Source organism: Eptesicus fuscus, chromosome 21 (genome assembly GCF_027574615.1).
Source record: "Eptesicus fuscus isolate TK198812 chromosome 21, DD_ASM_mEF_20220401, whole genome shotgun sequence".
In the NCBI taxonomy this organism is placed as follows: Eukaryota; Metazoa; Chordata; class Mammalia; order Chiroptera; family Vespertilionidae; genus Eptesicus; species Eptesicus fuscus.
Genome location: NC_072493.1, coordinates 48,698,047 through 48,725,038, shown reverse-complemented (window position 1 = coordinate 48,725,038; position 26,992 = coordinate 48,698,047). Strand labels below are relative to the sequence as shown.

Sequence of the window (26,992 nt, the reverse complement as noted above, 5' to 3'; positions counted from 1 at the left end):
TAAAAAGGGTCTCCTTTAAATGAGAGGGTTTCTTTTTTTAAAAAAAAAAGTATATTTTATTGATTTTTTACAGAGAGGAAGGGAGAGAGGAGAGAAAGAGTTAGAAACATCGATCAGCTGCCTCCTGCGCAACCAAGGTACATGCCCTTGACCAGAATCGAACCTGTCACCCTTCAGTGCAGAGGCCCACGCTCTATCCACTGAGCCAAACCGGTTTCAGCATAAATGAGAGGATTTCTTAAAGACAATAATAATAATAGTAATAGACCTTCTCGCGGTGGGTGCTAAGGGGGCGCTCAGCTCACACCCCCAGGCTCCCCTCCCGAGGCCCAGCCCCCTTTGCAAGGACGAGGCCCCACGAGGAGCGCCCCCCTCCTTCCCCGGGGCTCCCCTCCCTGCGGGTCCGCGGGTCCTGTGCGGGGTCAGGAGGGCTCCGTCCAGCGCGGACTCACTTTCCCAACCACCAGGGAAAGGCGCAGCCCAGAGGCTGAGCTCGGCCCTGCGCCCCAGGTCTGAGCAGGAGGAGGGGCCGTCCCGCCCCCCCCCAGGACTGTGTCCTGTCCTGGCGCTGCGCGTGGCCTCCCCTCCTGCGGGCGGGGGGCCAGGAGGGGGCTGCCCTCATCTCGGGCTCCGGGCCGAGGGCCCGCCCGCGGAGCAAGCAGCCAGAGCGGGTCCGGGTGGGGGTCCGCCCCGAGGCTGCACCGCGTCCGTCCGGGGACCCGGCCTGGGGCCACCGGCAGGCCCCTCCCCCGCCCCACTTGCCTTCAGCAGAGACGGGGCGGCGCTGGGGCTGCGGGTGCGGCTGTGGGAATCCCGCCCCCGGGAGAGTGGGAAGCGCTGGGGGTGCGGGCTCGCCCTGGGAAGCCACTCTTTCCCAGGTCCAGCGCCTGGAGGGGGGGCGGTCCTGGGGCACCTGGCGCTGAGCCCTGGGATGGGGGCCCCGTCACGTCCTGTAAACTCCTGAGCGCAGGGAAGGCCCCCCCCACGGACGGGGAGCCTCCTTTTATGGGGGACCCGCCACAGAGTCAGGAAGGCCCGTCCCTGTCTCCACGTGAGGAGGAGCCCCCAGGGGAGCCCCACACACACCACGCTCTCTGCTGCCCACGCGGCCTCTTCACACGGACACGCCCGTGGGCCCGCGTGTTCCCATCAGGTCAGCGCTGGGGCCGCGGGCCCCGGGCATAGAGACTGCGCAGGCGGCCGGGACCTCGGGGGGCCTGGGGGGCCTTCACAGCTGGCTCCCCCTCTCCTCCCCCTCCTTTCCACAGCCGCGTCCAGCCAACTCTTTATTATTATTATTATTTCTATTGATTTCAGGAGGAAGAGAGAGGGAGAGAGAGTAGAGAAGCATCCATGATGGGAGAGAACCATGGACAGGCTGCCTCCTGCACGCCCCCCACTGGGGATGGAGCCTGCAGCCCAGCAGGTGCCTCCCCGGGGATGGAACCCTGACCTCCTGGTTCAGAGGTCAGTGCTCAGCCGCTGGGCCACCCCGGCCTGGCCCGTGTGTGCGGAACAGAATGAAGGACACACACACCAGGATCGCTGGGATGGGGGAACCGGCACTCACGTTCTCACACATGAGCCTGAGCTTCTCCCTCAGGAAATGTCACCGGGCAGGGGACAGCGGACAGGCCTGTTGTCTGATGGAATGTCACCCCGAGAGAAAACCAGGATGGGGGACAGTTGGGTCCACCACGTCAGCTAGACCCTTCCCAGCGGACACGCTGTCCTGGGGGCTCTGTGGGGACAGACACAGGTGAGCTGGGATGGCGGGGGATTAATGCACCCGCCCGGGAAGGGCTCTGGGACTGAGAGACACGGGCCTCCCTTTCCATCACCTGCATGAGGACAGAGCCACCGGCAAGACAGCCCTGGGGACGGGGACAGAACAGAACAGGAAACAGTCAACATTCCCCAGCCAGCGGATCGGTGGTTGAACATTGACCTATGAACCAGGAGGTCACAGTCCACCTTTTTGTCAGAGCACATGCCTGAGTTGGAGGCTGGATCCCCAGTGTGGGGCGTGTAAGAGGCAGCCAATCAATGATTCTTTCTCATCACTGATGTTTCTTACTCTCTCTCCCCGTCCCTGAAATAAAATATATATATTTAAAAATTAAGACAAGAAGAATACAGTCAATATGGTTTCAGGTCTCACTTTGCAAAGCCCCTTTCAGGAACGACCACGTGTGTGGCTGCAGTGACTGTCACAGGGGAGACCACACTGATCTGAAAGGTCAGTGACCCTGCTCCTGCCCGTTTCTGTGAGGCCGTCCATGTCTCCATGAGCTGCAGCCACAGGAACAGACAAAACGCAGAAGCAAATGTGAACACCCAGCGCCTCCCAGGGAGACGGGCACGGATGTGACCTGGGAGCAGCCCCGCCCCCCTCCTCCGTGTTCACTTGGGAAATTGGTGTTTTTCATAAAAACATGACTCTGTGACCCTCTCACAGGCAGTGAGCATGCGCCGTGGATTCATACTTGTTTCCTCTGTGTGACTCCGTGAGTGGTGACTGTGACAGACGGAACCACATACACAAGGTTCTTGGGGCGCCTCCCTCCTGGGTGAGGCTGCACAGAGATGGTGACCCCAGAACCTTGGAAAGTCCCTGAACAGCACGGCGCTGGGGCCAGGCCTGGGGGGAGGGGGGGGGGACCGTGTGACGGGCGCTCCGCGCAGGAGGAGGGTCAGGACCGAGTCCAGGGCCCGGGCCTGCGCTCAGGTCTCAGCGGGGGACAGAGTCGGGGGGGGGGGGGGCAGCTCCGCGGTGGGGACTCCCCAGCGCCCTGGTTTTCACTTGTCCTCTCCCAACCTGTGTCCACGCCTTTTTCCTGGATACTCGGGACACGGCCCCACCTCTCACTCCCATTGGCTGAGCGGTTTCCGGAGCAGCCAATCAGCGTCCCCGCGGCTCCCGGTTATAACTCCTCCGCGGAAGCGCCCTGACTCAGAAGGTCCCCCGACGCCCAGGATGCGGGTCATGCGGCCCCCCACCCTCCTCCTGCTGCTCTCGGGGGCGCTGGTCCTGACCCCCAGCCGGGCCGGTCAGTGCGGGGTCGGAGGGGGCGGCTGTGCGGGGAGGAGCGAGGGGACCCGGCGGGGGCGCGGGCCCGGGAAGGCGCGTGTCCAGCCCCGGCCCTGCCCCCTGTCCGCCCCCCAGGCCCCCATTCCATGAGGTATTTCAGCACCGCCGTGTCCCGGCCCGGCCGCGGGGAGCCCCGGTACCTCTCCGTCGGCTTCGTGGACGACACGCAGTTCGTGCGGTTCGACAGCGACGCGGCGAGTGGGAGGATGGAGCCGCGGGCGCCGTGGATGCAGCAGCCGTGGGTGGAGCGGGAGCACCCGGAGTACTGGGAGGAGGAGACGCTGGAAGCCAAGAGAGAAGCACAGCGTTTCCGAGTGAAAATGCAGACCCTGCTGGGCTACTACAACCAGAGCGAGGACGGTGAGCCGCCGCCGGGCCCGTCACCACCCCCCTCCCCACGGACGGGCCAGGGTCGCGTCCGAGCATCACCCCGATACGGCGGGACCCGCCCGACCCCACGCGGGGGATCTGTGGCCCGATTTCACTCTCAGTTTTAGATTCAGTCCCCGCGGGGCGGGCGGGGCGGGGCTGAACTTGGTGCGGGGCTGACCTCGGGGCGGGGTCAGGGTCTCACATCTTCCAGAGGATTAGAGGCTGTGATGTGGGACCCGACGGACGCCTCCTCCGCGCGTACCACCAATACGCCTACGACGGCAGGGACTACATCGCCATGAACGAGGACCTGACCTCCTGGAACGCGGCTGATGCAGCGGCTGAAATCACAAAGCGCAAGTGGGAGGCGTCCAGTGCGTTAGAGAGAAAGAGGAGCTACCTGGAGGGGGACTGTGTGAAGTGGCTCCTCATTCACCTGGACAAAGGGAAGGAGACCCTGCTGCGCGCAGGTACCAGGGGCCCTGGGGCCGCCCCCCTTCTCCCAATGGCTGGGGCTCCTACAAGGAGACAGGACAGGGGGTCAGTGTCAGACACCCCTTCTTGGGGTCAGGGAGGGGGTCCTCCTGGATGTCCAGATCAGGTTCCAGAGGGACCCCTGAAATGACCCATCAGCGGTTCCCACGAGCCCTGCAGGGGTTCTGGGACCCTCGGGGACCTCCTCTCTCAGGCCTTGTGCGCTGCCCCCCCCCCCCATGTCTGAGGCCTGACCCCCGCTTTTCTGAGTCACGTGGCCTCAACCCAGGTCAGGACCACAAATCCCTTTTCTCCCCTCACAGACCTGCCTCCTGCCCTGGGCTGTGTCTCTCTGAGTCTAGAACTTCCTAAAGACTAGGAGGTCCTTCCAGGTGCCTCTGTCCAGGCTGGTGTGTGTGCTGTGTGCTCCCTCCCCCACCCAGGTGTCTGTCCTCTCTCAGGATGGTCACATGGGCGCTGCTGGAGTGTCCCATGGCGGATGCAAAGTTCCTGCATTTTGTCCCCTCCCCTCAGACCCTCCAAAGGCACACGTGACCCACCACCCAGTCTCTGCCCATGAGGTCACCCTGAGGTGCTGGGCGCTGGGCTTCTACCCTGCGGACATCAGCCTGACCTGGCAGCGTGACGGGGAGGACCAGACCCAGGACATAGAGCTGGTGGAGACCAGGCCTGCGGGGGACGGCACCTTCCAGAAGTGGGCGGCCGTGGGGGTGCCCCCTGGCGAGGAGCAGAGATACACGTGCCATGTGCAGCACGAGGGGCTGCCCGAGCCCCTGACCCTGAGATGGGGTGAGGAGGGGATTTGGGGCTGCAGCTGTGATGTGGGGGAGGAGGCGCTCAGGTGGGCAGGGGTGGGGTCTGAGTGTCTGTCCCACTGGGGGTTGAAGCCCAGGTAGACGTGTGTCCTGCCTCATTCACGGGAAGCACCGTCCCCACCCACGCATGTGATGGCCAGTGTGGGGCTCTGTTCTCACACTTACTCCTCAGTGAGGCCCGTGGGAAATGAGGGACCACTTACCACCTGATGATGCTGGTGGTGGGACCCCGTTCCCAGCAGCCCCAGGTCAGAGGGCAGGTCCCTGCTGAGCACAGACCTCCAGGAGGGCGGTGGGTCCAGTCCCCTCACATGCTATTCCCTCAGGTTCCTGGTCCTGCCCTGGGTCTGTACACAGGGTTCTGGAAACTTCACTGGGCCCAAGAATAGGGCTTCCTTAGGACCTCCTGGCCCTGCCTCCTCCCTGGTCTCTCACGGGATGTTTTCTTCCTGCAGGTGGAAAAGGAGGGAGCTACGCTCAGGCTGCCAGTGAGTATGGAGGGGTGACCCCGGACAGGGCAGACCGGAGCCATGGGGATCCCCCTTCCCATAGTTCCTCCTTAGTCTCCTGTCCTGGGGCTCTGACCCCGTCCTGGTGTGTCCCCCCCCCCCCCAGGCAGTGACAGCGCCCAGGGCTCTGATGTGTCTCTCTCGGCTTCTAAAGGTGAGACCTGCCGTGGGGAGGGGTGGGCAGAGGGAGGCCTGGGCGGTGGGGAGTCTGTGGGACACTGTGAGCATGAAGTGGGTTTGAGAATGTCACCAGTTCCAGCCACTGCCCTGGATCTGCTCATGATGATTGTCCTCCACAGCGTGAGGAGCTGCCCTGTGGGGACTGAGTGATGGAAGGTGTGTCCACGCTCCCACTTCCTGACTCAGGAACCTCTGATGGGGGGGCTGTCCCTGCCCGCTCCCCACACTTGCCTGTCAGCAGAGGCAGCTGGGCCCTCCCCTCCCCTCCCTGCCTTTCCTCCTGGGGGCTCTGAGTGACAACTTCCTGCTCCGGATTGACATGAGGCTGTGCATTGACCTGGTTCTTCAATTCTTCCCGTGCCTGGTGACGGTCATTAAAGGAGACCCTGTAATTATATGTCTTCTGAGAGGAAATGTATGGAAGCACCAAGAATTTTGCAGATTCCTGTGTATTCTGTGCTCTTTGCAGGCGGGACGGGAGGGGCTGTGAGGACGGAGCGTGGTCGGGGCCTGTTCCTGGTCAGTGCTCAGTGCATCGTGGGCTTTGACGTGGTCACTCCTGGGCCGGGTCACCTCTCTGCTCCTCTGACCTTGTCCCTCAGGGAACCCTATCCCTCCAAGACCTATGGTGACAGGGACTCCCATCTCCCAGACCTTGACACGTGTCCTAATGCTGAGCATTTCCAGGACCCTCGTCATCTGAGGCTCAGGCCTAGGTCCCGCCCTCCGCCCTCCTCTCCTGGGTGTTCATTTCTTTGCTCTTGTGGACACTATGCCTGTTACTGTTTCCATGTGGGAGTTGTGGTCTCATTCTCTGGGCGTCCCCATCGGACAGTATCAGGGCTCATTTTTGCCGTCAGTGCCCCGCAGGCCCAGGGTCCCTGCACCCAGGACTCTGTGGTGAGGAGAGATGGGTGTTCAGGCTCCTCCTGCTCCGCCTCCTTCTAGGGCCTGAACGTTCCAGCCCTCTGACCAGCTTGGTCTTTCTGGGGACCAGCCCCCACCCTGATGCTCTCCAGGCCCCTCAGCCAAGAGCCACCTCATCAGCCTCCCAAAGACACCTGTCACTCAGGAGGTGCCCAGGGTTTAGGGGCTCAGTGCCAGGAGCCAGGGGCAAAGACCAGGCACTTTCTCTCATCCCACAGGTCACTGCCCACAGATCCATTAATAGCCAAAGGGTCCCAGTAGTTAAGGACGCTGGCACCTTACTAGAGTCCACCCCCTCATGAACAAGAGTCCAGGCCATCCTCCTGGTGAGGATGGTACATGGTCCACACATTGATGGAAATTGCCCACCAGTTTTAGAGAGGACATTCAAGTTCAGCCACAATGTGATGTTGGTGCCACCTCCCCGCATGGTGAAATGACAGTCAGACAAAACCAACTGTTCCCAGGAATGTGGGCTCCTCTCTCTCATACATTCCTGGTGGGAGAGTGATTGTCTCAAACCTGGTGGGAAATGCTGTGGCCGTACTCCCTGCACCTAGAGACAGGGCAGGGTGGGATGTCGGGGGGAGTCAGAGGCTGAGCGTCACCCACGGGAGGACAGGAGATCACAAATGGGACGAGGGAGAGAGTGAAAGGTCAGAGGACAGATGGACAGAACGGAGAGACGCCTGTCAGCAAACCTGTGGAGAAAAGAGAGCCCTGACCCCTGTTGGTGAGAACGGACTTGTGCTCCGGAAAGAGATGTTCAGCCCTTACGCACCTCAAACCGCCCAACTTCCATGATGGCTCCCGTTCACCGGTTGGGCACTCCCACCGTGTCCCCCAATCTCCCCCAATGGGGGCCACACATGTGCTGTCACAGCCGCGAACCTTGGTCCAGATCCAGCTGTGCCACTTCCCCTCTTGAAAGAAGTAATAAAAGGAGGGGTTTAATGAGGGCACACGGATCGCACAGATCCTGGAATTTAGGGGAAGTCGCTCTGCCCCACGGGACACCTGTACCTGCGTGAGCAGAGCCGGGGAAGACAGGGAACCAGCTCCAGTGGAGGCGAGAGGAGACGGGATGAGGCAGTCGATGTGGAGACACAAAGGTGGGAATGGGACTGAGTCTCTTCTCAGGGGACGCTGAGGGGAAGCTGTTGGCAGCTCCACTGGACAGGAGTGAAGGGACCAGGGTCTCCAATCAGTGACTCCACACGGCCCCCGATAGAAGGGGACTTGTTCCCGATGCACTGTGACCTTTTATTACTTCGCAGAGTGCTTTTACTGCTCCTGTGGACAGTGTGGGAGCTTAGAGAGAAAGTGGTTGACTCTTCATTCCCCAGTAAAAATGGACAAGAAACCTGTGCTGCGTCAGCACAGCCAAGGGTTCAGGAGCCTGAGGATGGGCCGGCGAAGGATGAAGAAAAGACAAAGAGAATCAGCTGGGTCTGGGTGAGAGGAAACCTGAGAAGCTTCCAGAATCTGCCTGCGGAGCCTGTGGCAGCCGGGACAGGAGAGGCTCTGAGCAGCTGGTGTGGTGGGGCCTGTGCCCACTCGGAGCCCGTTGCATCATGGGTTTGACGTGGTCCCTCCTCGGCTGAGTCATGTTGTTGCTCCTCTGACCTTGTCCCTCAGGGGAGCCCTGTCCCACCAGGACCTGTGGTCACAGGGCCTCACACCCCCAGGCCCTGTTCATGCCCTACTGCAGCGCATTGTCAGGACCCTGGACAGTGCAGGCTTTGGGGGACCCTTAAATCAGCCTGGGCTCAGGCCTGGGTCCTGCCCTCAGCCCCCACCTTCAGGTGTTTGTTGTTTCTTTGCTCTTGTGCATATTATTCCAGTTAGTGTGTGTGTGTGTGTGTGTGTGTGTGTGTGTGTGTGTGTGAATGTTGGTCTCATTCTCCGGGTGCCCCGTCGGACACAGGGCACATGTGCCCGTCACTGTCCCGCAGGCCCAGGTCCCGCACAGGCCCCGGGAGGAGCGGTGGGTTTCAGGCTCCTGCCTCCCTCCCGGGCCTCATGTTCTTCCCTGAACTTTGGAGGGAACCCGGTTCTGGAATTAGCACAGAGGAGGGTCCCCATTCCTCCTCTGAGACCAGGTCCTGCTGGGACTGGGCTCTGCCCACTGCCCTCTCTCCAGCCTCCAGGGGCCCCGGGATGTGGGGAGGGGGGCAGCTGCAGGTTTGGGGGAGCAGCGCTGTGGGCAGTGCAGGTGCAGTGACGTCCCCGGGGGCACCCTGAGCTGCAGCCGCCCCAGGACAGCTGAGCCGGGGCCACAGCCATGAGGTCACTGTGTCCAGCACAGGGAGGGGCTCCCCCTGCAGGAGCCGCGGCTGGTTGAGTGACAGGTGGGAGCATGGGGTTACCTCTGGGGCCTCACTGAGGGGGAATGGGAGACCCGCGGTCCCGTGGGCAGGTGTGAGGGGCACAGGGTGTGTAAGAGGCAGGGAACAGGGAGGGGGAGGGGGAGAGAGGGGAGGGCTCTGGGGACACCATGGGAAGGGGACCAGGTGTGGGCTGTGGGACAGGGCGGGGGCTGTTTGATGAGTGTTCCGTGTGGGGCTCGCTGGGAGGTGACCTTGAGGAGAGGTTGGAAGGTCATGACCCAGGAGGCCCTCTGGAGGCAGGTCTGCCCAGGCGGGAAACTGCAGTGCGCATGCCCTGGGGCAGGAGGGTCTGGTCTCTGGGAAGAGCTAGGAGGAGGCTGTGGGCAGAGCAGAGAGAGGAGCTGAGAGGGAGCCGGGGGACCACGTGGGCAGAGGGGGGAAGGGCAGGGCTGTGCGGAGGGAGGCGGGGTCCCAGGACAGATTGGAGCAGGGGAGGGACATGGGGTGACGCCCCCTTGAACAGGTCTCTGTGGCTGCTGAGCTGAGGGCAGACCTGGGGGCAAGGGAGGCAGCGGGGGAGCGGGAGGGTCTGCGAAGTGCAGGCGGGAGATCCCTCCGCGGGGTGAGCGTGGGAATAGTGGGCTGGTGAGATTCTGGAACCTTCTGAGGAGGACTTACAGCACTCCTCATGGGTCCATCCGGGGTCTGGGAGAGAGCGGGCACCGTCACCAGAAATGACATTGGATGGAAGGAGGAGGAGAGAGCTGCCCTCAGGGGAGATAGGAGCTCAGGGACCAGCATCTGGGGGGGTGGGGGGGCCATCACAGAGGTTGGTTGTAGCAGATGTTGGGGGAGCTGTCTGCTGGGAACAAGGGGCCGGGGGACTGGCAGGTGGACATGAGCTGGAGGATGGAGGGTGTCGCGGGAGAAACAGACTTGGGCAGAAATGCACAGAAAGGCCATCTCGGGCCTTAAACACGGAAGCGGCCCCCAGAGAGCGAGGCTGCAGGAGACAAGGGGGAGGGACCGACCAGGACCCCGTGCTGAGCGCCCCATCCCACCCGCACCCGCGCCCCCTCTGCAGTCCTGTCCCCGTGTCCCCAGGCGCCTGAGCCACGAGGCCCCACTTGCCAGGGCGCAGGAGGCCCTGGTCACTCGCTGAGACTCCGGGGTCCGGGCCGAGGGGGGCGTCTGGGTCCCCAGCGAGGTTGAAGCAGAGCCGGAGATACTGGGGAGCAGCAGGAACCCGCTCAGGACGCCCCTGGGCCGCGGACGCCTCCCCTGCGGGCCTGGCTGAGGGAGACCCTGGTCTGGGCTCAGTTCCCTGAGGCGGGGCCTGGGCGGGGCTGGGGGTGTGAGGGGCCCACAAGGGTGCTGGGGCTCAGCCAGACAGGGAGCCGCTGAGGTCAGCGACAGCTCCCGCGGGGACGGGCCTCCCTCCCACAGTGAAGGGTTTGTGTGTTTTCCTCAGAAAGGAAAGGGGGGCCGTGTGGTTAGTGATGGGCGTGAGGCTGGGAGTGGCCTGTCCTTTTCTCTGCCCCGGGGTGGCGTCAGGGGGGGACTCGAGGAGCAGGTCCGGGTCAGCGTATCTCTAACCTGCTCCCAGGAAGCCCGAGCCCCTGACCCTGAGATGGGGTGAGGAGGGCCGTGGACACAGAGCCTCTTCTCAGGGCAGCGGGGGCCCTGGGGACCTCAGTGGGGTGGGGGCTGAGGCCTGGGGTCAGGGCCCTCACCCTCTCTTCCCTTCTCCCCCCAGAGCCGCCTCCTCACACCTTCATCTCCATCATCCTGTGCATCGCTGGGGGCCTGGTTCTGCTGGGAGCTGTGGCTGCAGCTGTGATGTTGGGGAGCGGGGGGGGGGGTATGGGGGGGAAGTGCTCAGGTGAGCAGAACTGGGGTCTGAGTGTCCCCCCCAGGCAGTGACAGCGCCCAGGGCTCTGATGTGTCTCTCTCGGCTTCTAAAGGTGAGACCTGCCGTGGGGAGGGGTGGGCAGAGGGGATAACTGGGCAGAGGGAGGCCGGGGTGGTGGGGAGTCTGTGGGACCCTGTGAGCATGGAGTGGGTTTGAGAATGTCACCAGTTCCAGCCACTGCCCTGGATCTGCTCATGATGATTGTCCTCCACAGCGTGAGGAGCTGCCCTGTGGGGACTGAGTGATGGAAGGTGTGTCCACGCTCCCACTTCCTGACTCAGGAACCTCTGATGGGGGGCTGGCCCCGCCCTGCTCCCCACACTTTCTGGTCCAGCAGAGGCGGGCTGGGCCCTCACTATCGCTGACTTTACTTCATCATGCTCTGCGCTACAACCTGTTCCTTCCGCATTAAAATGTGGTTCTGGAGGTGACTTTGTTCATTTTTGCCATGAAGGCTTGGTGGGAAAATTAAAGGAGAAGACTCTAAATTTTAAGGGGAAATACATATAAACACCAAGAACTTTCCAGAGCTCATGTGTTTGCTGTGCTGAGCTGTCCCAGGTGTGGACAGGAGAAGTGATGAGGACAGATCATGGTCGTGGCCTGTGCCCAGGGGGTGCTCAGTGCATCGTGGGCTTTGACGTGGTCACTCCTCGGCTGGGTCACCTCTCTGCTCCTCTGACCTTGTCCCTCAGGGGAACCCTGTCCCACCAGGACCTGTGGTCACAGGGACTCCCATCCCCCAGGCCTTGTCCCGGGTCCTAATGCAGCGCCTCTCCAGGACCCTGGACAGCGAGCCTTCCTGGAGCAGGTCAGCCTGGGCTCAGGCCTGTGTCCCTTTCTCCATCCTCCTCTCCTGGGTGTTCATTTCTTTGCTCTTGTGGACACTATGCCTGTTGCTGTTTCCATGTGGGAGTTGTGGTCTCATTCTCTGGGCGTCCCCGTCTGACAGTATCGGGGCTCATTTTTGCCGTCAGTGCCCCGCAGGCCCAGGGTCCCTGCACCCAGGACTCTGTGGTGAGGAGAGATGGGTGTTCAGGCTCCTCCTGCTCCGCCTCCTTCTAGGGCCTGAACGTTCCAGCCCTCTGACCAGCTTGGTCTTTCTGGGGACCATCCCCCACCCTGACGCTCTCCAGGCCCCTCAGCCAAGAGCCATCTCATCAGCCTCCCAAAGACACGTGTCACTCAGGAGGTGCCCAGGGTTTAGGGGCTCAGTGCCAGTAGCCAGGGGCAAAGACCAGGCACTTTCTCTCATCCCACAGGTCTCTGCCCACAGATCCATTAATAGCAAACGTGTCCACTCGTTAAGGACGCTGGCACCTTACTAGAGTCCACTCACTCATGAACAAGAGTCCAGTCCATCCTCCTGTTGAGGATGTTTTTGTGAAAATTGCCCAACAGTTTAGTCAGAGGGGAAACTCACATTCAGCCATAACGTGAAATTGGTGCCCACCTCCCAGGAGAGTAAAAATGAAAGAGTCAGAAAAAGTCAATTGTTAGCACGAGTATGGCCTCATTGTATCTGTCATATATACCTGGTGGGTGGGTAAGTTGTTTCAAATTCTGTGAAAATGCTTTGGCAGCAGTCAATACATAAAGCATTTAGCAGTACTCTGTACATCCAATGCCCCAGCAATTGAACTCCTTGTCATATCTCCAAAGACATACATACATATGTGTGCCAGAACATATGAAGAACTTACTCGTAGCTACACAATTTGCAAAATCTGTATATAAGACAAATGCGCATGAGCAGTAGAGGAGGAGTGTGGTGTGTCCATAGGACAGAACCGTGCAGCCCTGAGAGTGGATACGCTACGACCGCAAGAGCCACTGGGATGAGGGGGGGACATGATGTGGAGAGAGAGCAGGTGCAGAGAGGAGGACCCTTAACATTCTGTTCCCTCAAAAGTTGATGGAAGTCATCTGTGGAGTAGAAATCTAGGGAGGAGTGAGTCGAGATGGAGCCAGTGTGTGACCAAATAACACTCAAGAGGGACCGCTGAGGACTGGAATGTTCTGTGAGTGTTGTTGATCCCACCGTCACCCTGTGCAAATCCACTGTATACATGGGATTTGTCCACGTCTCTCTGCGCATGTGATCCTTCATCTTTTCATCTATTATTAAAAATTTATCTTTGGCCGAAACCGGTTTGGCTCAGTGGATAGAGCGTCGGCCTGCGGACTCAAGGGTCCCAGGTTCGATTCCGGTCAAGGGCATGTACCTTGGTTGCAGGCACATCCCCAGTAGGGGGTGTGCAGGAGGCAGCTGATCGATGTTTCTCTCTCATCGATGTTTCTAACTCTTTATCCCTCTCTCTTCCTCTCTGTAAAAAATCAATAAAATATATTTAAAAATTTTTATCTTTGTTTTTTACACACAATTTCCCTTTTTTGTTGTTGTTCTTTCTCACTTTTAGATTCTGAGGGTATCTCTCTGTCTGTCCTAATTATTAATTTCCCTAAATCCTGTCTGCATGTCAAGGATAATTCTTTCCAGGGTAAAACCTCAAAAAAAGAAGCAGAACTGGAAGAAGAAGGGGAAAAGGAGGAGGAGGAGAAGGAGGAGGAGGAGGAAGAAGAACAACAACTACAACAAGAACACGAAAATGAAGAAGGAAGGGGAAGAAGAAGAAAGGGGAAGACAATGCGGAGGAGGAGGAGAGCTAGTGGTTATACAGTGAGTCACCAAAGCGCAGGACTCTGTGGGTGAGTAAGGAAGCACATCATGGTCTCCTGTGGGGCCGCGTGGACATTAGGGGTCCCAGGACTCTGAGCAGCGTCAGCACAGCTCACAGGGGACAGGCTCCAGGCCGAACATCCCTGGGCCCCGTAGGAAGGACCGTGGCGGTTCCATCAGGGAGAGACCAGCTTCCTGACCCAGGGGAGAGGCTCAGCCTGTGCCCATCCTGGTGTCAGCCTGACGGTGGGAGCAGGGGAGCCCTGAGGACGGGGCCCCCGTGGGAATGGGGTGTGACTCTACAATGAATGGAGGGGGAGGACTGTGACGAAACCGTGGGTTTCTTTTTTTAAAAAATATATTTTATTGATTTTTTACAGAGAGGAAGAGAGAGCGATAGAGAGTCAGAAACATCGATCAGCTGCCTCCTGCACACCCCCCACTGGGGACGTGCCCGCAACCAAGGTACATGCCCCTGAGTTCGCAGGCCGACACTATCCACTGAGCGAAACCGGTTTCGGCGAAACCGTGGGTTTCCGTTCACCCCAGAGAACAGCTGTGACTCGGGACTCAGACGGTCCACAGGGAGCACAGGCGGTTCCTGCCCGTCCTTCAGCTGCTGGTGAGGCCATGAGGACAGCCTTCAGGAAGGAAGGTCGATGGACCAGACCTGGGAGAGGGTATCACAGGCTTGGGGTTGGCTTCCTCAAACCGGGTGGGGGCGCAGGAATCCATGGGGTTGGCTTCCCACAAAATGGGATCCGTGTCAGCGCGCCCTCTGCTGGTCAGGACAGGGAGGCGTCGCCAGCTTACTCAGTGACTCACCTCAGGCCCACCTCAGGAGTGCTGGGAACTCCCCTTCCCCCGGGTTCCCTTCTCTATCTGACACATTAATGGCCAAATTACCAATAATCGCCGCAGGGGCGGGTAGAGATGTGAGTGGGGATAAAGTCGCTTCTCTTTGGAGACGTCCCAGACTCTCCCTGCAGACAGTGTCACCTGTGCCTCAGGTGACAAGATAATGGTTCTCTGTGGGAGGAAAAGGTCCAGGATCCCTGTCCCTGTAACTATGGACTCAGGGCCCCCGGCTCGTCCTCGATGACACATCCCTGCCCAGAGCTCAGGAGCAAAGACCAGCCCCGTGAGGTCTTCCTCACGTCCACCCTCAGGGCAGAAACCAGGACAGGAGGGTGGTCCCAGGAGGGGACATGGAACTGGGGTGGTCGTCCCATGGGGCAGGACAGGCGCTGCCCCACCTGCATCTGAGCTGCTTCTGCTCGCTCTGCTTGGCTGGGGGGTTGGGGGGAGCATGTGCTGGGGAGTGTCCCAGGGTGGATTCCGCCAATGCTGGGCTTCCCGCACCTCTCTGTGTCCTAGAGTCCCCGACAATGAGGGACCCAACACGGGGCTCCCTTTGGGATCTGAGCCAAGGGTAGGACGGCCAGGGCCACTGAGCTGCTCACCGTGTGCAGAGGGTCTGCTTCTCTTCTCAGACCTGACCGAGCTGGAGGCTTGGGTGTGAAAACCATTGTAAAACTGATGACATTGGTGTGTAGAATTTGGGTGATAACTTTAAAACTCTGACATAGATAAGGTCCCTTCACACACACACACACACACACACACACACACACACAGACTCACAGACACATATTCACCCAGAATCCTAGTCTGTGGTGTAATAACATGATATACAGACCACCTAACACTGTATGTTTCAGTGATTTGTAAGGAGAGCGGGAAGCAGAGGGAGAGAGAGAGAGAAACGTTGATGAGGAACATCTGCTGCCTCCAGAACGCACCCCACTGGGGACTGAGCTGCTCCCCAGGCCTGTGCCCGACTGGGAACGGAAGTGGCCATCCCTGGGTGCATGGGGGGGTGCCCAGCCACTGAGCCACGCTGGCCGGTGATGTCAGGACCTTGTGTGTTTCCTCCTGAAACCCTGCCTTGGGCTGCAGTGTCTCCGTCTCCCTGGGCGGTGGGGCTCTTTCCTCTCTGCGCGCTCTCTGTGGTGGGAGTGAGAGTTGCTCTGTGCACGTGAGGCAGCAAAGGGAGAGAAATTGCTGGAGAGACCATCTCTATTTGTCCAATAGTTTGACGGGCCCAACATGCCGGCTCTGTCCTTCCCATCTGACACTTTAATGTTCTATCCTCTCATCCCAGGTCGCCACAGACAATCCACCATGGAGCCCAGTCCCTTCTCCCGTCACCGTGGCTTCTGCTCCTCCTATGAACTCTGTGTGAGAGCTCCCTGTCCCAGCCGTGTGAGCACAGTGAGCATGGAGAGCACATGGTGGGCGCACCCCCTTCACCTCTGTTCTGCACTCAGGTCCCCGTTCCCCTCTCCCAGGAGGAGGCAGAGGCGCAGGGTGGGAAGCACCGTCCCCAGGGGCACTGAGCTCACTCCTGAGGGACCTGGACACCAGGTGGGAGCGGTGGGGTCCAGAGGCCGGAGCTCCCACCCCTGCCCTGGGACCTCCCCCTGGTCCTGCCACCATCCGTGTCACACATGAGGGAACGGGGTCCTGAGAACTCAATGCGGGGGGTCCCGGTGTCCTGAGCCAGCGAGTGGGGAGGTGAGAAGAGGAGCGGATCTGGAGGCGCAGGAGCTGAGGGGACGGGGCTCACTGGCCCCTCCCGTGCGGCCTGCACAGCAGTTTCATGAGCTGCACCCACTGCTCCTGAAGGGAAAGGGCTTTGGTGACTCCGGGATTTTAAAAACCTGGAGTCTCCCTGCTTGTCCTCGGTAATGGCGTCAGGGGTCTCTAGGGGCGTGAAGACGGGGCCTCTGATTGACGTCACTCCCTGAGCCCGCCCCTGGCCCCTGCGGGCTGTGCCTGAGGGACCCTTGCTGTTCACTCACAGAAGCTGCCACAGCTTTATGGCCGCCTCCCTCCCTGTTCTGGGGGAAGTGGAGCTCAGAGCCCCAGCCTGATGCTCCTTGAGGGGGAGTGGGCGGAGAGCTCCCCCTGCAGGAGGAGGGCAGCCCGGTCCCAGGCCCAGGCCGGGCGCTCAGGTCTCAGCCCAGGGAGGAGCCTGGAGCAGAGCCGCTCAGGGTTGGGGCTCCCCTTCTCCCTGGGGTTCCCTCTCCATCTCACATCCCTGCTGAGTCCTCCTTCCCGGATACGCATGACGCACCCGCACTACTCACTCCCATTGGCTGTCTGCTTCCAGGTTAGGACATCTCCAGGAGCCCCTGGGATCAGACGGTCCCCCGACGCCAAGGATGCGGGTCCTGCGGCCCCCCACCCTCCTCCTGCTGCTCTCGGGGGCGCTGGTCCTGACCCCCAGCCGGGCCGGTCAGTGCGGGGTCGGAGGGGGCGGCTGTGCGGGGAGGAGCGAGGGGACCCGGCGGGGGCGCGGGCCCGGGAAGGCGCGTGTCCAGCCCCGGCCCTGCCCCCCGTCCGCCCCCCAGGCCCCCACTCCATGAGGTATTTCAGCACCGCCGTGTCCCGGCCCGGCCGCGGGGAGCCCCGGTACCTCTCCGTCGGCTTCGTGGACGACACGCAGTTCGTGCGGTTCGACAGCGACGCGGCGAGTGGGAGGATGGAGCCGCGGGCGCCGTGGATGCAGCAGCCGTGGATGGAGCGGGAGCACCCGGAGTACTGGGAGGAGGAGACGCTGGAAGCCAAGAGAGAAGAACACCGTTTCCGAGTGAAACTGCAGACCCTGCTCGGCTACTACAACCAGAGCGAGGACGGTGAGCCGCCGCCGGGCCCGTCACGATTCCCCTCCCCACGGACGGGCCAGGGTCGCGTCCGAGCATCACCCCGATACGGCGGGACCCGCCCGACCCCCACCCGGGAGGTGCCCGCGGGGACTGTGACCCGATTTCACTCTCAGTTTTAGATTCAGTCCCCGCGGGGCGGGCGGGGCGGGGCTGAACTTGGTGCGGGGCTGACCTCGGGGCGGGGTCAGGGTCTCACATCTTCCAGAGGATTAGAGGCTGTGATGTGGGACCCGACGGACGCCTCCTCCGCGCGTACCACCAATACGCCTACGACGGCAGGGACTACATCGCCATGAACGAGGACCTGACCTCCTGGAACGCGGCTGATGCAGCGGCTGAAATCACAAAGCGCAAGTGGGAGGCGTCCAGTGCGTTAGAGAGAAAGAGGAGCTACCTGGAGGGGGACTGTGTGAAGTGGCTCCTCATTCACCTGGACAAAGGGAAGGAGACCCTGCTGCGCGCAGGTACCAGGGGCCCTGGGGCCGCCCCCCTTCTCCCAATGGCTGGGGCTCCTACAATGAGACAGGACAGGGGGTCAGTGTCAGACACCCCTTCTTGGGGTCAGGGAGGGGGTCCTCCTGGATGTCCAGGTCAGGTTCCAGAGGGACCCCCTCCTCTAAGGGACAGGTAGGGGTGCAGGCTCTCCTGGAGTGCAGGGAGATCCCCTGAAATGACCCATCAGCGGTTCCCATGAGCCCTGCAGGGGCTCTGGGACCCACGGGGACCTCCTCTCTCAGGCCTTGTGCACTGCCCCCCCCCCCCGTGTCTGAGGCCTGACCCCCGCTTTTCTGAGTCACGTGGCCTCCACCCAGGTCAGGACCACAAATCCCTTTTCTCCCCTCAGAGACCTGCCTCCTGCCCTGGGCTGTGTCTCTCTGATTCTAGAACTTTCTAAAGACTAGGAGGTCCTTCCAGGTGCCTCTGTCCAGACTGGTGTGTGTGCTGTGTGCTCCCTCCCCCACCCAGGTGTCTGTCCACTCTCAGGATGGTCACATGGGCGCTGCTGGAGTGTCCCATGGCGGATGCAGAGTTCCTGCATTTTGTCCCCTCCCCTCAGACCCTCCAAAGGCACACGTGACCCACCACCCCGTCTCTGCCCGTGAGGTCACCCTGAGGTGCTGGGCGCGGGGCTTCTACCCTGCGGACATCAGCCTGACCTGGCAGCGTGACGGGGAGGACCAGACCCAGGACATGGAGCTGGTGGAGACCAGGCCTGCGGGGGACGGCACCTTCCAGAAGTGGGCGGCCGTGGAGGTGCCCCCTGGCGAGGAGCAGAGATACACGTGCCATGTGCAGCACGAGGGGCTGCCCGAGCCCCTGACCCTGAGATGGGGTGAGGAGGGCCGTGGGCACAGAGCCCCTTCTCAGGGCAACAGGGGCCCTGGGGGACCTCAGTGGGGTCGGGGCTGAGGCCTGGGGTCAGGGCCCTCACCCTCCCTTCCCTTCTCCCCCCAGAGCCGCCTCCTCAGACCTTCATCTCCATCATCCTGGGCATCGCTGGGGGCCTGGTTCTGCTGGGAGCTGTGGCTGGAGCTGTGATGTGGGGGAGGAGGCGCTCAGGTGGGCAGGGGTGGGGTCTGAGTGTCTGTCCCACTGGGGGTTCAAGCCCAGGTAGTTGTGTGTCCCGCCTCATTCACGGGAAGTGCCGTCCCCATGCGTGTGATAGCCAGTGTGGGGCTCTGTGCTCACACTTACTCCTCAGTGAGGCCCGTGGGGAATGAGGGACCACTTATCCCCTGATGATGCTGCTGGTGAGACCCCGTTCCCAGCAGCCCCAGGTCAGAGGGCAGGTCCCTGCTGAGCACAAACCTCCAGGCGGGCGGTGGGTCCATCCCCACACGTGTACTTCCCTCAGGTTTCCTGGTCCTGCCGTGGGTCTGTACACAGGGTTCTGGAAACTTCTCCGGGCTAAGGACTAGGGCTCCCTTTAGGACCTCCTGGCCCTGCCTCCTCCCTGGTCTCTCACGGGATGTTTTCTTCCAGCAGGTGGAAAAGGAGGGAGCTGCGCTAAGGCTGCCAGTGAGTATGGAGGGGTGACCCCTGAGTCCCCGTGACAGTGCAGAAGGGAGCCCATGGTGACCCCTCCCCCATAGTTCCTCCTTAGTCTCCTGTCCTGGGCTCTGACCCCGTCCTGGTGTGTCCCCACACAGGCGGTGACAGCGCCCAGGGCTCTGATGTGTCTCTCTGGGCCTCTAAAGGTGAGACCTGCCGTGGGGAGGGGTGGGCAGAGGGAGGCCTGGGCGGTGGGGAGTCTGTGGGGCACTGTGAGCATGAAGTGGGTTTGAGAATGTCACCAGTTCCAGCCACTGCCCTGGATCTGCTCATGATGATTGTCCTCCACAGCGTGAGGAGCTGCCTTGTGGGGACTGAGTGATGGAAGGTGTGTCCACGCTCCCACTTCCTGACTCAGGAACCTCTGATGGGGGGGCTGGCCCCGCCCTGCTCCCACATTTTCTGGTCCTGCAGATGCGGGCTGGGCCCTCACTATCGCTGTCTTCACTTCCTTATGCTCTGAGCTGCAAGCTGTTCCTTCCGCATTGAAATTAGGTTCTGGGGGTAACTTTGTTCATTTCTTGCCAAGAGGGGTTGGTGGGTAAATTAAAGGAGAAGACTCTAAATTTTGAGAGGAAATAAATTAAACACCAAGAACTTTCCAGAGCTCATGTGTTTGCTGTGCTGAGCTGTCCCCGGTGTGGACAGGAGAGGTTTGGAAGACTGAGCATAGTCCGGGCCTGTGCCCAGGAGGTGCTCAGTGCATCGTGGGCTTTGACGTGGTCACTCCTCGGCCAGGTCACCTCTCTGCTCTTCTGACCTTGTCCCTTCAGTAGAACGCAGTCCCACCAGGACCTGTGGTCACAGGAACTCAGACATGTAGGAGGCCTTATCTCCTGTCCTAATGCAGCGCATCTCCAGGACCCTGGACAGCGAGCTTCCTGGGGCAGGTCAGCCTGGGCTCGGCCTGGATGTGCCCAGCACCCATCTTCTGGGTGTTCGTTGCTTCTTTGCTCTTGTGGACACTATGCCTGTTACTGTTTCCATGTGGGAGTTGTGGTCTCATTCTCTGGGCGTCCCCGTCTGACAGTATCGGGGCTCATTTTTGCCGTCAGTGCCCCGCAGGCCCAGGGTCCCTGCACCCAGGACTCTGTGGTGAGGAGAGATGGGTGTTCAGGCTCCTCCTGCTCCGCCTCCTTCTAGGGCCGGAACGTTCCAGCCCTCTGACCAGCTTGGTCTTTCTGGGGACCATCCCCCACCCTGAAGCCTCCAGGCCCCTCAGCCAAGAGCCACCTCATCAGCGTCCCAAAGACACCTGTCACTCAGGAGGTGCCCAGGGTTTAGGGGCTCAGTGCCAGGAGCCAGGGGCAAAGACCAGGCACATTCTCTCATCCCACAGGTCTCTGCCCACAGATCCATTAATAGCCAAAGTGCCCCAGTAGTTAAGGACGCTGGCACCTTACTAGAGTCCACCCCCTCATGAACAAGAGTCCAGTCCATCCTCCTGGTGAGGATGGTACATGGTCCACACATTGATGGAAATTGCCCAACAGTTTAGTCAGAGGGGAAACTCACGTTCAGCCACAATGTGATATTGGTGCCCACCTCCCAGGAGAGCAAAAATGAAAGAGTGAGACAAAGTCAATTGTTAGCACGAAGTTGGAATCATTGTATCTGTCATGTATTCCTGGTGGGAGAGGAAGTCGTTTCAAATACTTTGAAAATGCGTTGGCAGCAGTCGATACATAAAGCATTTGGCAGTACTCACCACACCCAATGCCCCAGCAATTCCACTCCTGGTTATATCCCCAGTAGACACTCATACATATGAAGACACTCAAAACGTATGAAGAATTTGTTCATTGCTGCACAATTTGCAAAATCTGCATATAAGACAAATGCACATGAGCAGTAGCGGAGAAGTGTGTGTTCATAGGACAGAACCCTGCAGCCCTGAGAGTGGATACCCTACGACCACAAGAGCCAGTGCGAGGAGGGGGGACATGATGTGGAGAGAGAGCAGGTGCAGGGAGGAGGCCCCTGTGACATTCCTTCCCTCAAAAGCTGATGGAACTCACCTGTGGTGCAAAAACCAAAATCTTAGTGAGTCGGGCTGGGGTAGGTTATGAACAAATAAAACTGAAGAGTGTCCGCTGAGGACTGGAATGTTCTGTGAGTGTTGTTGATCGCACCCTCACCCTGTGAAAATCCACTGTATAACTGGGATTTGTCCATGTCTTTCTGGGCATGTGATCCTTCATTTTTTCTAATATTTTTAAATTTTTATTTTTGTTATTTCACCCAATTTCCCATTTGTTCTGGTTCTTTCTCACTTTTAGATTCTGAGGGTATCTCTCTGTCTGTCCTAATTATTACTTTCTCTAAATCCTGTTTGTATGTCAAGAATAATTCTTTCCAGGGTAAAACCTCAAAAAAAGAAGCAGAAGCAGAAGTGGAGGAAGAAGAGGAAGAGGAGGGAGAACAAGAAGAAAGGGGAAGGGAATGCGGAGGGGGAGGAGAGCTAGTGGTTATACAGTGAGTCACCAAAGCGCAGGACTCTGGGTGGCTAAGGAAGCACATCATGGTCTCCTGTGGGGCCGCGTGGACATTAGGGATCCCAGGACTCTGAGCAGCGTCAGCACAGCTCACAGGGGACAGGCTCCAGGCCGAACATCCCTGGGCCCCGTAGGAAGGACCGTGGCGGTTCCATCAGGGAGGGACCAGCTTCCTGACCCAGGGGAGAGGCTCAGCCTGCGCCCATCCTGGTGTCAGCCTGACGGTGGGAGCAGGGGAGCCCTGAGGACGGGGCCCCCGTGGAAATGGGGTGTGACTGTACAATGAATGGAGGGGGGATGGGTGTGACTGTACAATGAATGGAGGAGGAGGGTGGGTTTCAGTTCACCCCAGAGAACAGCTGTGACTCGGAACTCAGACCGTCCACAGGGAGCACAGGCTGTTCCTGCCCGTCCTTCAGCTGCTCCTCAAGACCATCTGGACAATTGCCTCATCACCGATAATCCCGCAGCGGCTGGTGGAGATCTGATTAGGGGTAAAGTGGCTCTATTCGGAGACGTCCCGGACTCCCCATGCACAGAGTCAACCTTCCTTCCTGTCTCAGGTCAGCAGTAAGGAACCTGGTCCCCGCATTCACCAATCCATCCATCCATCCATCCATCCATCCACCCATTCATTCATTCATTCATTCACCAATCCATCCATCCATCCATCCATCCATCCATTCATTCATTCATCCATCCATCCGTCCATCCATCCATCCATCCATCCATCCATTCATCCAACACTAACAAGTAGTGAGGCCTCTGCTCCGGGCTTCCTGCCCGCCTGCTGCTTATGTAATGAAGACAGAACACCCTCTGTCCAGCCTGCCGCTGTGGCTCATGGGTGAGGGTGGCCCACGCACCGGGAGGCCCAGGTTCCATTCCCTACGAGGGCACATGCCCTGGTGTCTGACTCCATCCTCAGTCGGGGGCCTGCAGGGGGCAGCCCATCCATGTTTCTATCTCCCTCTCCCGCTCCCTCTCCCTTCCTCTCTCTCTAAACATCTTTAAGGAAAGAAACAAATGAAAACCCCGCTCTCCTGGTGCGCACAGTGGGACACGCAGGACCCACGTGCCTGGGCTGCAGACTCCTCCCGAGTGCAAGGCAGCCAATGGGTGTGTCTCTCACACATGGTGCTGCCTCCCTCTCTCCCTCTCCTCCTCCCTCCCTTGTGATCCCTCCCTCTCTCCCTCTCCTCCTCCCTCCCTTGTGCTCTCTCTAAAGAGAGAAAGTCACTGGGAAAACATCCTCCAGTGAGAATTAACCTCTCTCCCTCTTTCTCTCTTTCTCTCTCTCTCTCTCTCTCTCTCTCTCTCTCTCTCTCTCTATATATATATATATATATATATATATATATGTTAATGTCTGTGTGCGTATATGTGTGTGTATGTGTGTGCATGTATGTGTGTGTACCATCGCATGTGAGTGTCACTTACTTGCATGTGGGGATGTGCTCACGCCTTCAGCGCCAATAAACACAGGACAGAGCAGGGGCTGCGGCCACACCGCTCGCTCCTCGCCGTCCCTCCTCCCGCGGGGGCACCGCCAGCCCCGAGCACCGGCCGCTGCTGACGCCCGGGGCGGGGACGGGGCTGCCTCCTGAGCGCCTGCGGCCCGGGGCCAGGAAGGGGCAGCGGAACTGGGTCCAAGCCGCCCCCGCCCCCGCTCCGGGAGCCCCTGGCGACCCCTCAGCCCCGCCATCAACTCCGACCTGCACCCCGACCCCCACTCAGGCTCCTCGCCGCCAGGGGCCGCCCCGGCGTCGGCGTCGGTGGGCTGGGCCGAGGGGCAGGAGCGGCAGCGCTGGCGTCGGGCGCTCACCGGGGTGCGGGGGGCACCGGCCCAACCTCAGCCGCCGGCGGGGCGGGCGCAGTCCCAGCTCCACCCGCGGCGCCCGGGGCGTCTCCAGAAGGGCTCCCGCCCTGGCCGCCCCCGCTGCTCGCTGGGCGCCGGGTCTGGGGGGCTGCGCGCCCCGGGGCATCCGACATCTGCGGGGGGAGGGGAGAGGGCGGCGCCACGCCCTGATCCCGACTCCCCCTCCCGCCCAGCCCGCCCCGCGGCCCCGCCTCCCCAGCGCTGACCTCCGCGCGGGGACCCCCGGCCCCCGACGGGCCGGGGCCGAGGAGCCGAGGAGCCGAGGACGGACTGCGGGCCGCGTCCCGGCCGCGGGGGGAGGGACTGGCGGGTCCCAGGAGGGACGGTCGGGCGGCCGGGGACCCGCCAAGGAGGCTGCGCGCCCCCCAGCACCTCTGTGGGTGAGTCCTGGGTGGGCCCTCCGCCGCCCCCTCCGGGAAGGCGCCCTGGTCGCCCTGCGCCCCGCGGGGCCTCCTCGCGTCCCGGGCGCCGCGTCCCCAGAGGCGGGGTGCGGGAAGCTGCGTGCGCGGTGCCGTCTCCACGGACGCGCAGGGGACGGGTCCGAGGCCCAGAGCCGCGGTCAGTGACTGAGAGCAGGAGCCCCCATGGGGACGGGGTGTCTCTCACACAGTCACCCCCTCAGCAGGTCCCCACGGGCCGCGCGCTGCCCTCGCTCCAGCCTCCCAGCGGGAGGCCTGTTGGGGGGACGCAGCTGGAGACACCCCTGCCTCCTCCCTCCCCCTCTGCCCGTCCCCGTGGGCACCCGCCCCTGGCCCCTCAGCAAGGCCGTCAGCTCTGGCTCCTGGGGGGCACCCCTCTTTCTGAGAGAGGGGGTGCATCCGGCTGAGCACAGTTCTCAGTGGGAAAAGCGGCCGCACTTACAACTGTCCTGAGGACAGAGGGAGAGGCCAGGCCTCCCTCACAGCCCGGAACGCGGGGGATTCTGCGAAATGGGTGCGTGTGGAGTCCGTCCCCGGATGCACACCCAGGAGGAGGGCATTTCAGTTGTGGGGACAAACCCCCACATTACAGAGAAAACAAACACCCCCACTTTACAGCCCGGAGGCGGGCCCTGGGGGCGGGGCCTTGGGGTGAAGGTGCGGTGTGCTGCCCCCTGGTGGCGCCCAAAGGTGCGGGCGCAGCAGCCGCGTCCCTCCCGCGGGGCGTCCGCACAGGAGCCTCCCAACAGGGCGGCGGCTCAGGAGCAGCTTTAAGGGCCCAGGAGCTCCGGGGGAGCCCCCTCCGCTAACGGGGCTCCGCACACTCAGGCTGCCCCGCAGGCGAGGGGCCGCAGGAGGCAGAGGGGAGAGGGGGGCAGGGACCTCACACCCACGGGGGCTCATGGCCACGGGGCCCCAGCTCCCCCGCCTCCCCCGCGCACACTCCCTGGGGGAGAAGGAAACCAGGTGTGGGGACCGGAACCCCAAAGGGAAGAGGAGCTGAGGCCCCGCAGCAGCATCCACCCCGCGGGGGCCCCGCACCTCACTCCTGGGAGGGCCCCCCTTGGGTTGGGGCCCAGGAGGGAGCCCCCCAGCACCAGGCCGGGCTCCTGGGCGACGGGTCCTTCTCCGGGGACTGAAGGGGCGACAGCGCCATCCCCTCTGCTGCGCTCAGGTCAGAGGTCGGAGGTCCGCCCCTCCTGGGCCCCGTCCTCAGGGCGAGGCCTTTGGGGGGAGGCCGGGCTGGGCCGCGGGCGCCGGGGATGGGACCCGGGCCGCGGGCCGTGCACAGAAGGAGCCTGGACGTGAGGACTCGGCAGACAGGCTCTCCCGGGGCGGACGCACCCAGAGGGGAGCGAGCTGTGCCCGGAGCCCAGGTGCCCGCCCCGGGCCGCCCGGCAGCGGGAGAGGAGGCTCCGGAGCGCCGCCCCCGCCGGCCTCCCCTGGGGCTCAAGGCCGAGGTCCCCCTGCAGCGGAGCCGCCTGCGACCGCGGGGGCTGCGGGTCCAGCGGCCCGGCCACAGGGAGGCCCGGTCCCTGAGGACCCTGCGGACCCGCGGGCGGCAGCGGCGCTGGGGACGTGGGGCCTCGGGCTGCGGGGGGGCGGGGGTGAGGGCAGCCGCTGGGCAGGGGGGACCCCCCCCCCACGGCAGAGGCACCCCGAGGCTCAGGCCGCCTCTGTGGGCTCCGGGCCGGAAGGTGACTCGGGGACCCTCTGCGCCCGCTGCAGCCCAGGACCCAGGGGCCCGCCTGGGGCGGCGCCCAGTTCCCTCCGCGGGGAGCCCGCACCTGGACCTGCCCGGCCGCGTCCTGCCCGCGTTTAGGGGGCGGGTCCCGGACTCGGCCTCGCAGCCAATGCGGGGGGGCCTCTTCCCGGAGGATGTGCGGAGGGGGACCCGGAGCAGAAGGGCCCAGAATACACCGGGGACACAGCCCGCACCCCCGGGGCTCAGCGGCAGCAGCGGAGACGGAGGCAGAGCCGGCAGCGCCCCCTGCGGGCCGGGCCTGGGCACAGGAGGCAGCCGCCCCCCGGGGCGCACAGGGACCCGCTGGCTTGTAGCTGACCTCAAACTGGGGTGCCGGCGGGTCCCCCAGGCCCTGTTCCCGGGGCGGCCCTATTCGCAGGGGAACCCGGGGGGGGGGGGGGGCGTGGACCGGGGCCCATCGCCCTGTGACAGGTGCCCGTGTCCCTGCCTCCCGCTCACCCCGCCCCGCCTCGGCCCCTCCCGGCTGTGGCCGCCTCACCGTCAGACCCCCACACGTGCCATAACCCCACGGGCGGTGCCCCTCCCGCAGGCCCTCAGCTCCCAGCCAGCACCCCGCCCCCACCCGCCGCCTCCAGGCCCAGCTCCTGCTGCGGCCGCTGCCCAGGGCCGGTGTCCGGGCTGCCCGTGCCCGCCGCCTCCTGTTCCTTTGTCTCTCCTTTTGGAGGCAGTAGTTTGTCCCTTTCAGCGGCCTCCCCGCCTGGGCTGGAGCGCTGATGGCCTGGCGGGTCCCCGGACCGGGCCGGGCAGGGGAGGAGCGGGGTCTCCGTGGGTCACTCAGTGCCAAACAGGGGCCGGAGGGGCTGGGAGCCCTGGGGCGCGAGGGTGCAGGCCGGGCAGGTGCGCCAGCGGCCCGGGGCCCAGCGGCCGGGCAGGGACGGGGCTGAGAGCCGCTTGGGGCAGGAGCCCCAGCCCTTCCCGCCTCCGGTGCCAGCACAGCCGCAGGCCCAGCGTGCCGGCCGCCTGGAGGGGCACGCCTCGCCCACACCTGCTCCCCAGCAGCCCGGGGCGTCTGCGTGTGCAGGGCCTGCCCAGAGGGGGTGCCGGGCCCTGCTCTGGGTTCCTGGGCCTCTGGGCCACGGGGAGGCGGGCGCCAGGCCAGAGTGGCTGCAGCCGGGCTTCCGGGAGCTCCCGAGGCAGCATGCCGCCCCGACCCGGAGGCCCGGCACTAACGGGGCAGCTGCACTGGGCTGGGACCCACAGGCCCAGGTCCTGGGGGCGGGGACCGGGACAGGTGCCGGAGCAGGTTCCTTTTCTCAGGATTCTGTTGGCGGGAACAGGCCAGGCGGCCCCTCCTGGGTGTTAGGTGGAGGCAGGGGGAAAGACCACAGCCATGCAAGCAT

At 62.2% G+C, this 26,992-nt stretch overlaps 2 protein-coding genes across 7 annotated transcripts in view; both read left to right on the top strand.

Annotated features, from left to right (window-relative positions):
• Positions 1–2,936: 2,936 nt before the first annotated feature.
• Positions 2,937–26,992, top strand: part of LOC114229990 (patr class I histocompatibility antigen, B-2 alpha chain-like) — a 41,350-nt gene continuing 17,294 nt past the window's right edge. The window contains exons 1-7 of one of the 3 annotated variants that reach the window (XM_054711173.1): positions 2,937–3,050; positions 3,167–3,451; positions 3,658–3,933; positions 4,472–4,747; positions 5,229–5,261; positions 5,389–5,436; positions 5,582–5,895. In XM_054711173.1, the coding sequence (XP_054567148.1) occupies positions 2,978–3,050; positions 3,167–3,451; positions 3,658–3,933; positions 4,472–4,747; positions 5,229–5,261; positions 5,389–5,436; positions 5,582–5,586 (996 nt within the window). In that variant the 5' untranslated portion in view covers positions 2,937–2,977 and the 3' untranslated portion in view covers positions 5,587–5,895. Of the gene's footprint in view, positions 3,051–3,166; positions 3,452–3,657; positions 3,934–4,471; positions 4,748–5,228; positions 5,262–5,388; positions 5,437–5,581; positions 5,896–26,992 lie in introns of those variants that run through there. The other 2 variants (XM_054711176.1, XM_054711175.1) reach the window with 2 other exon arrangements.
• On the top strand, positions 16,521–19,700 carry LOC114229502 (saoe class I histocompatibility antigen, A alpha chain-like). Of its 4 annotated transcripts, none has more exons than XM_054711167.1 (8): positions 16,521–16,611; positions 16,728–17,012; positions 17,231–17,506; positions 18,100–18,375; positions 18,498–18,602; positions 19,029–19,061; positions 19,193–19,240; positions 19,386–19,700. In XM_054711167.1, exons 1-8 carry the CDS (start codon positions 16,539–16,541, stop codon positions 19,388–19,390), a joined length of 1,101 nt encoding a protein of 366 aa, XP_054567142.1. In that variant the 5' UTR covers positions 16,521–16,538; the 3' UTR covers positions 19,391–19,700. The 4 variants fall into 4 exon arrangements, with proteins under 4 accessions (XP_054567142.1, XP_054567141.1, XP_054567140.1 ...); XM_054711166.1 differs by having other exon boundaries at positions 19,026–19,061; XM_054711165.1 differs by having other exon boundaries at positions 16,698–17,012.

Bases quoted from the DNA above. Each gene is read 5' to 3' on its own strand.
- LOC114229502 (XM_054711164.1), top strand. From the start codon at position 16,539: ATGCGGGTCCTGCGGCCCCCCACCCTCCTCCTGCTGCTCTCGGGGGCG. The intron at 18,376-18,497 runs GTGAGGAGGGCC...TTCTCCCCCCAG, and splicing joins GCCCCTGACCCTGAGATGGG to AGCCGCCTCCTCAGACCTTC. The intron at 18,603-19,025 runs GTGGGCAGGGGT...GTTTTCTTCCAG, and splicing joins GTGGGGGAGGAGGCGCTCAG to CAGGTGGAAAAGGAGGGAGC.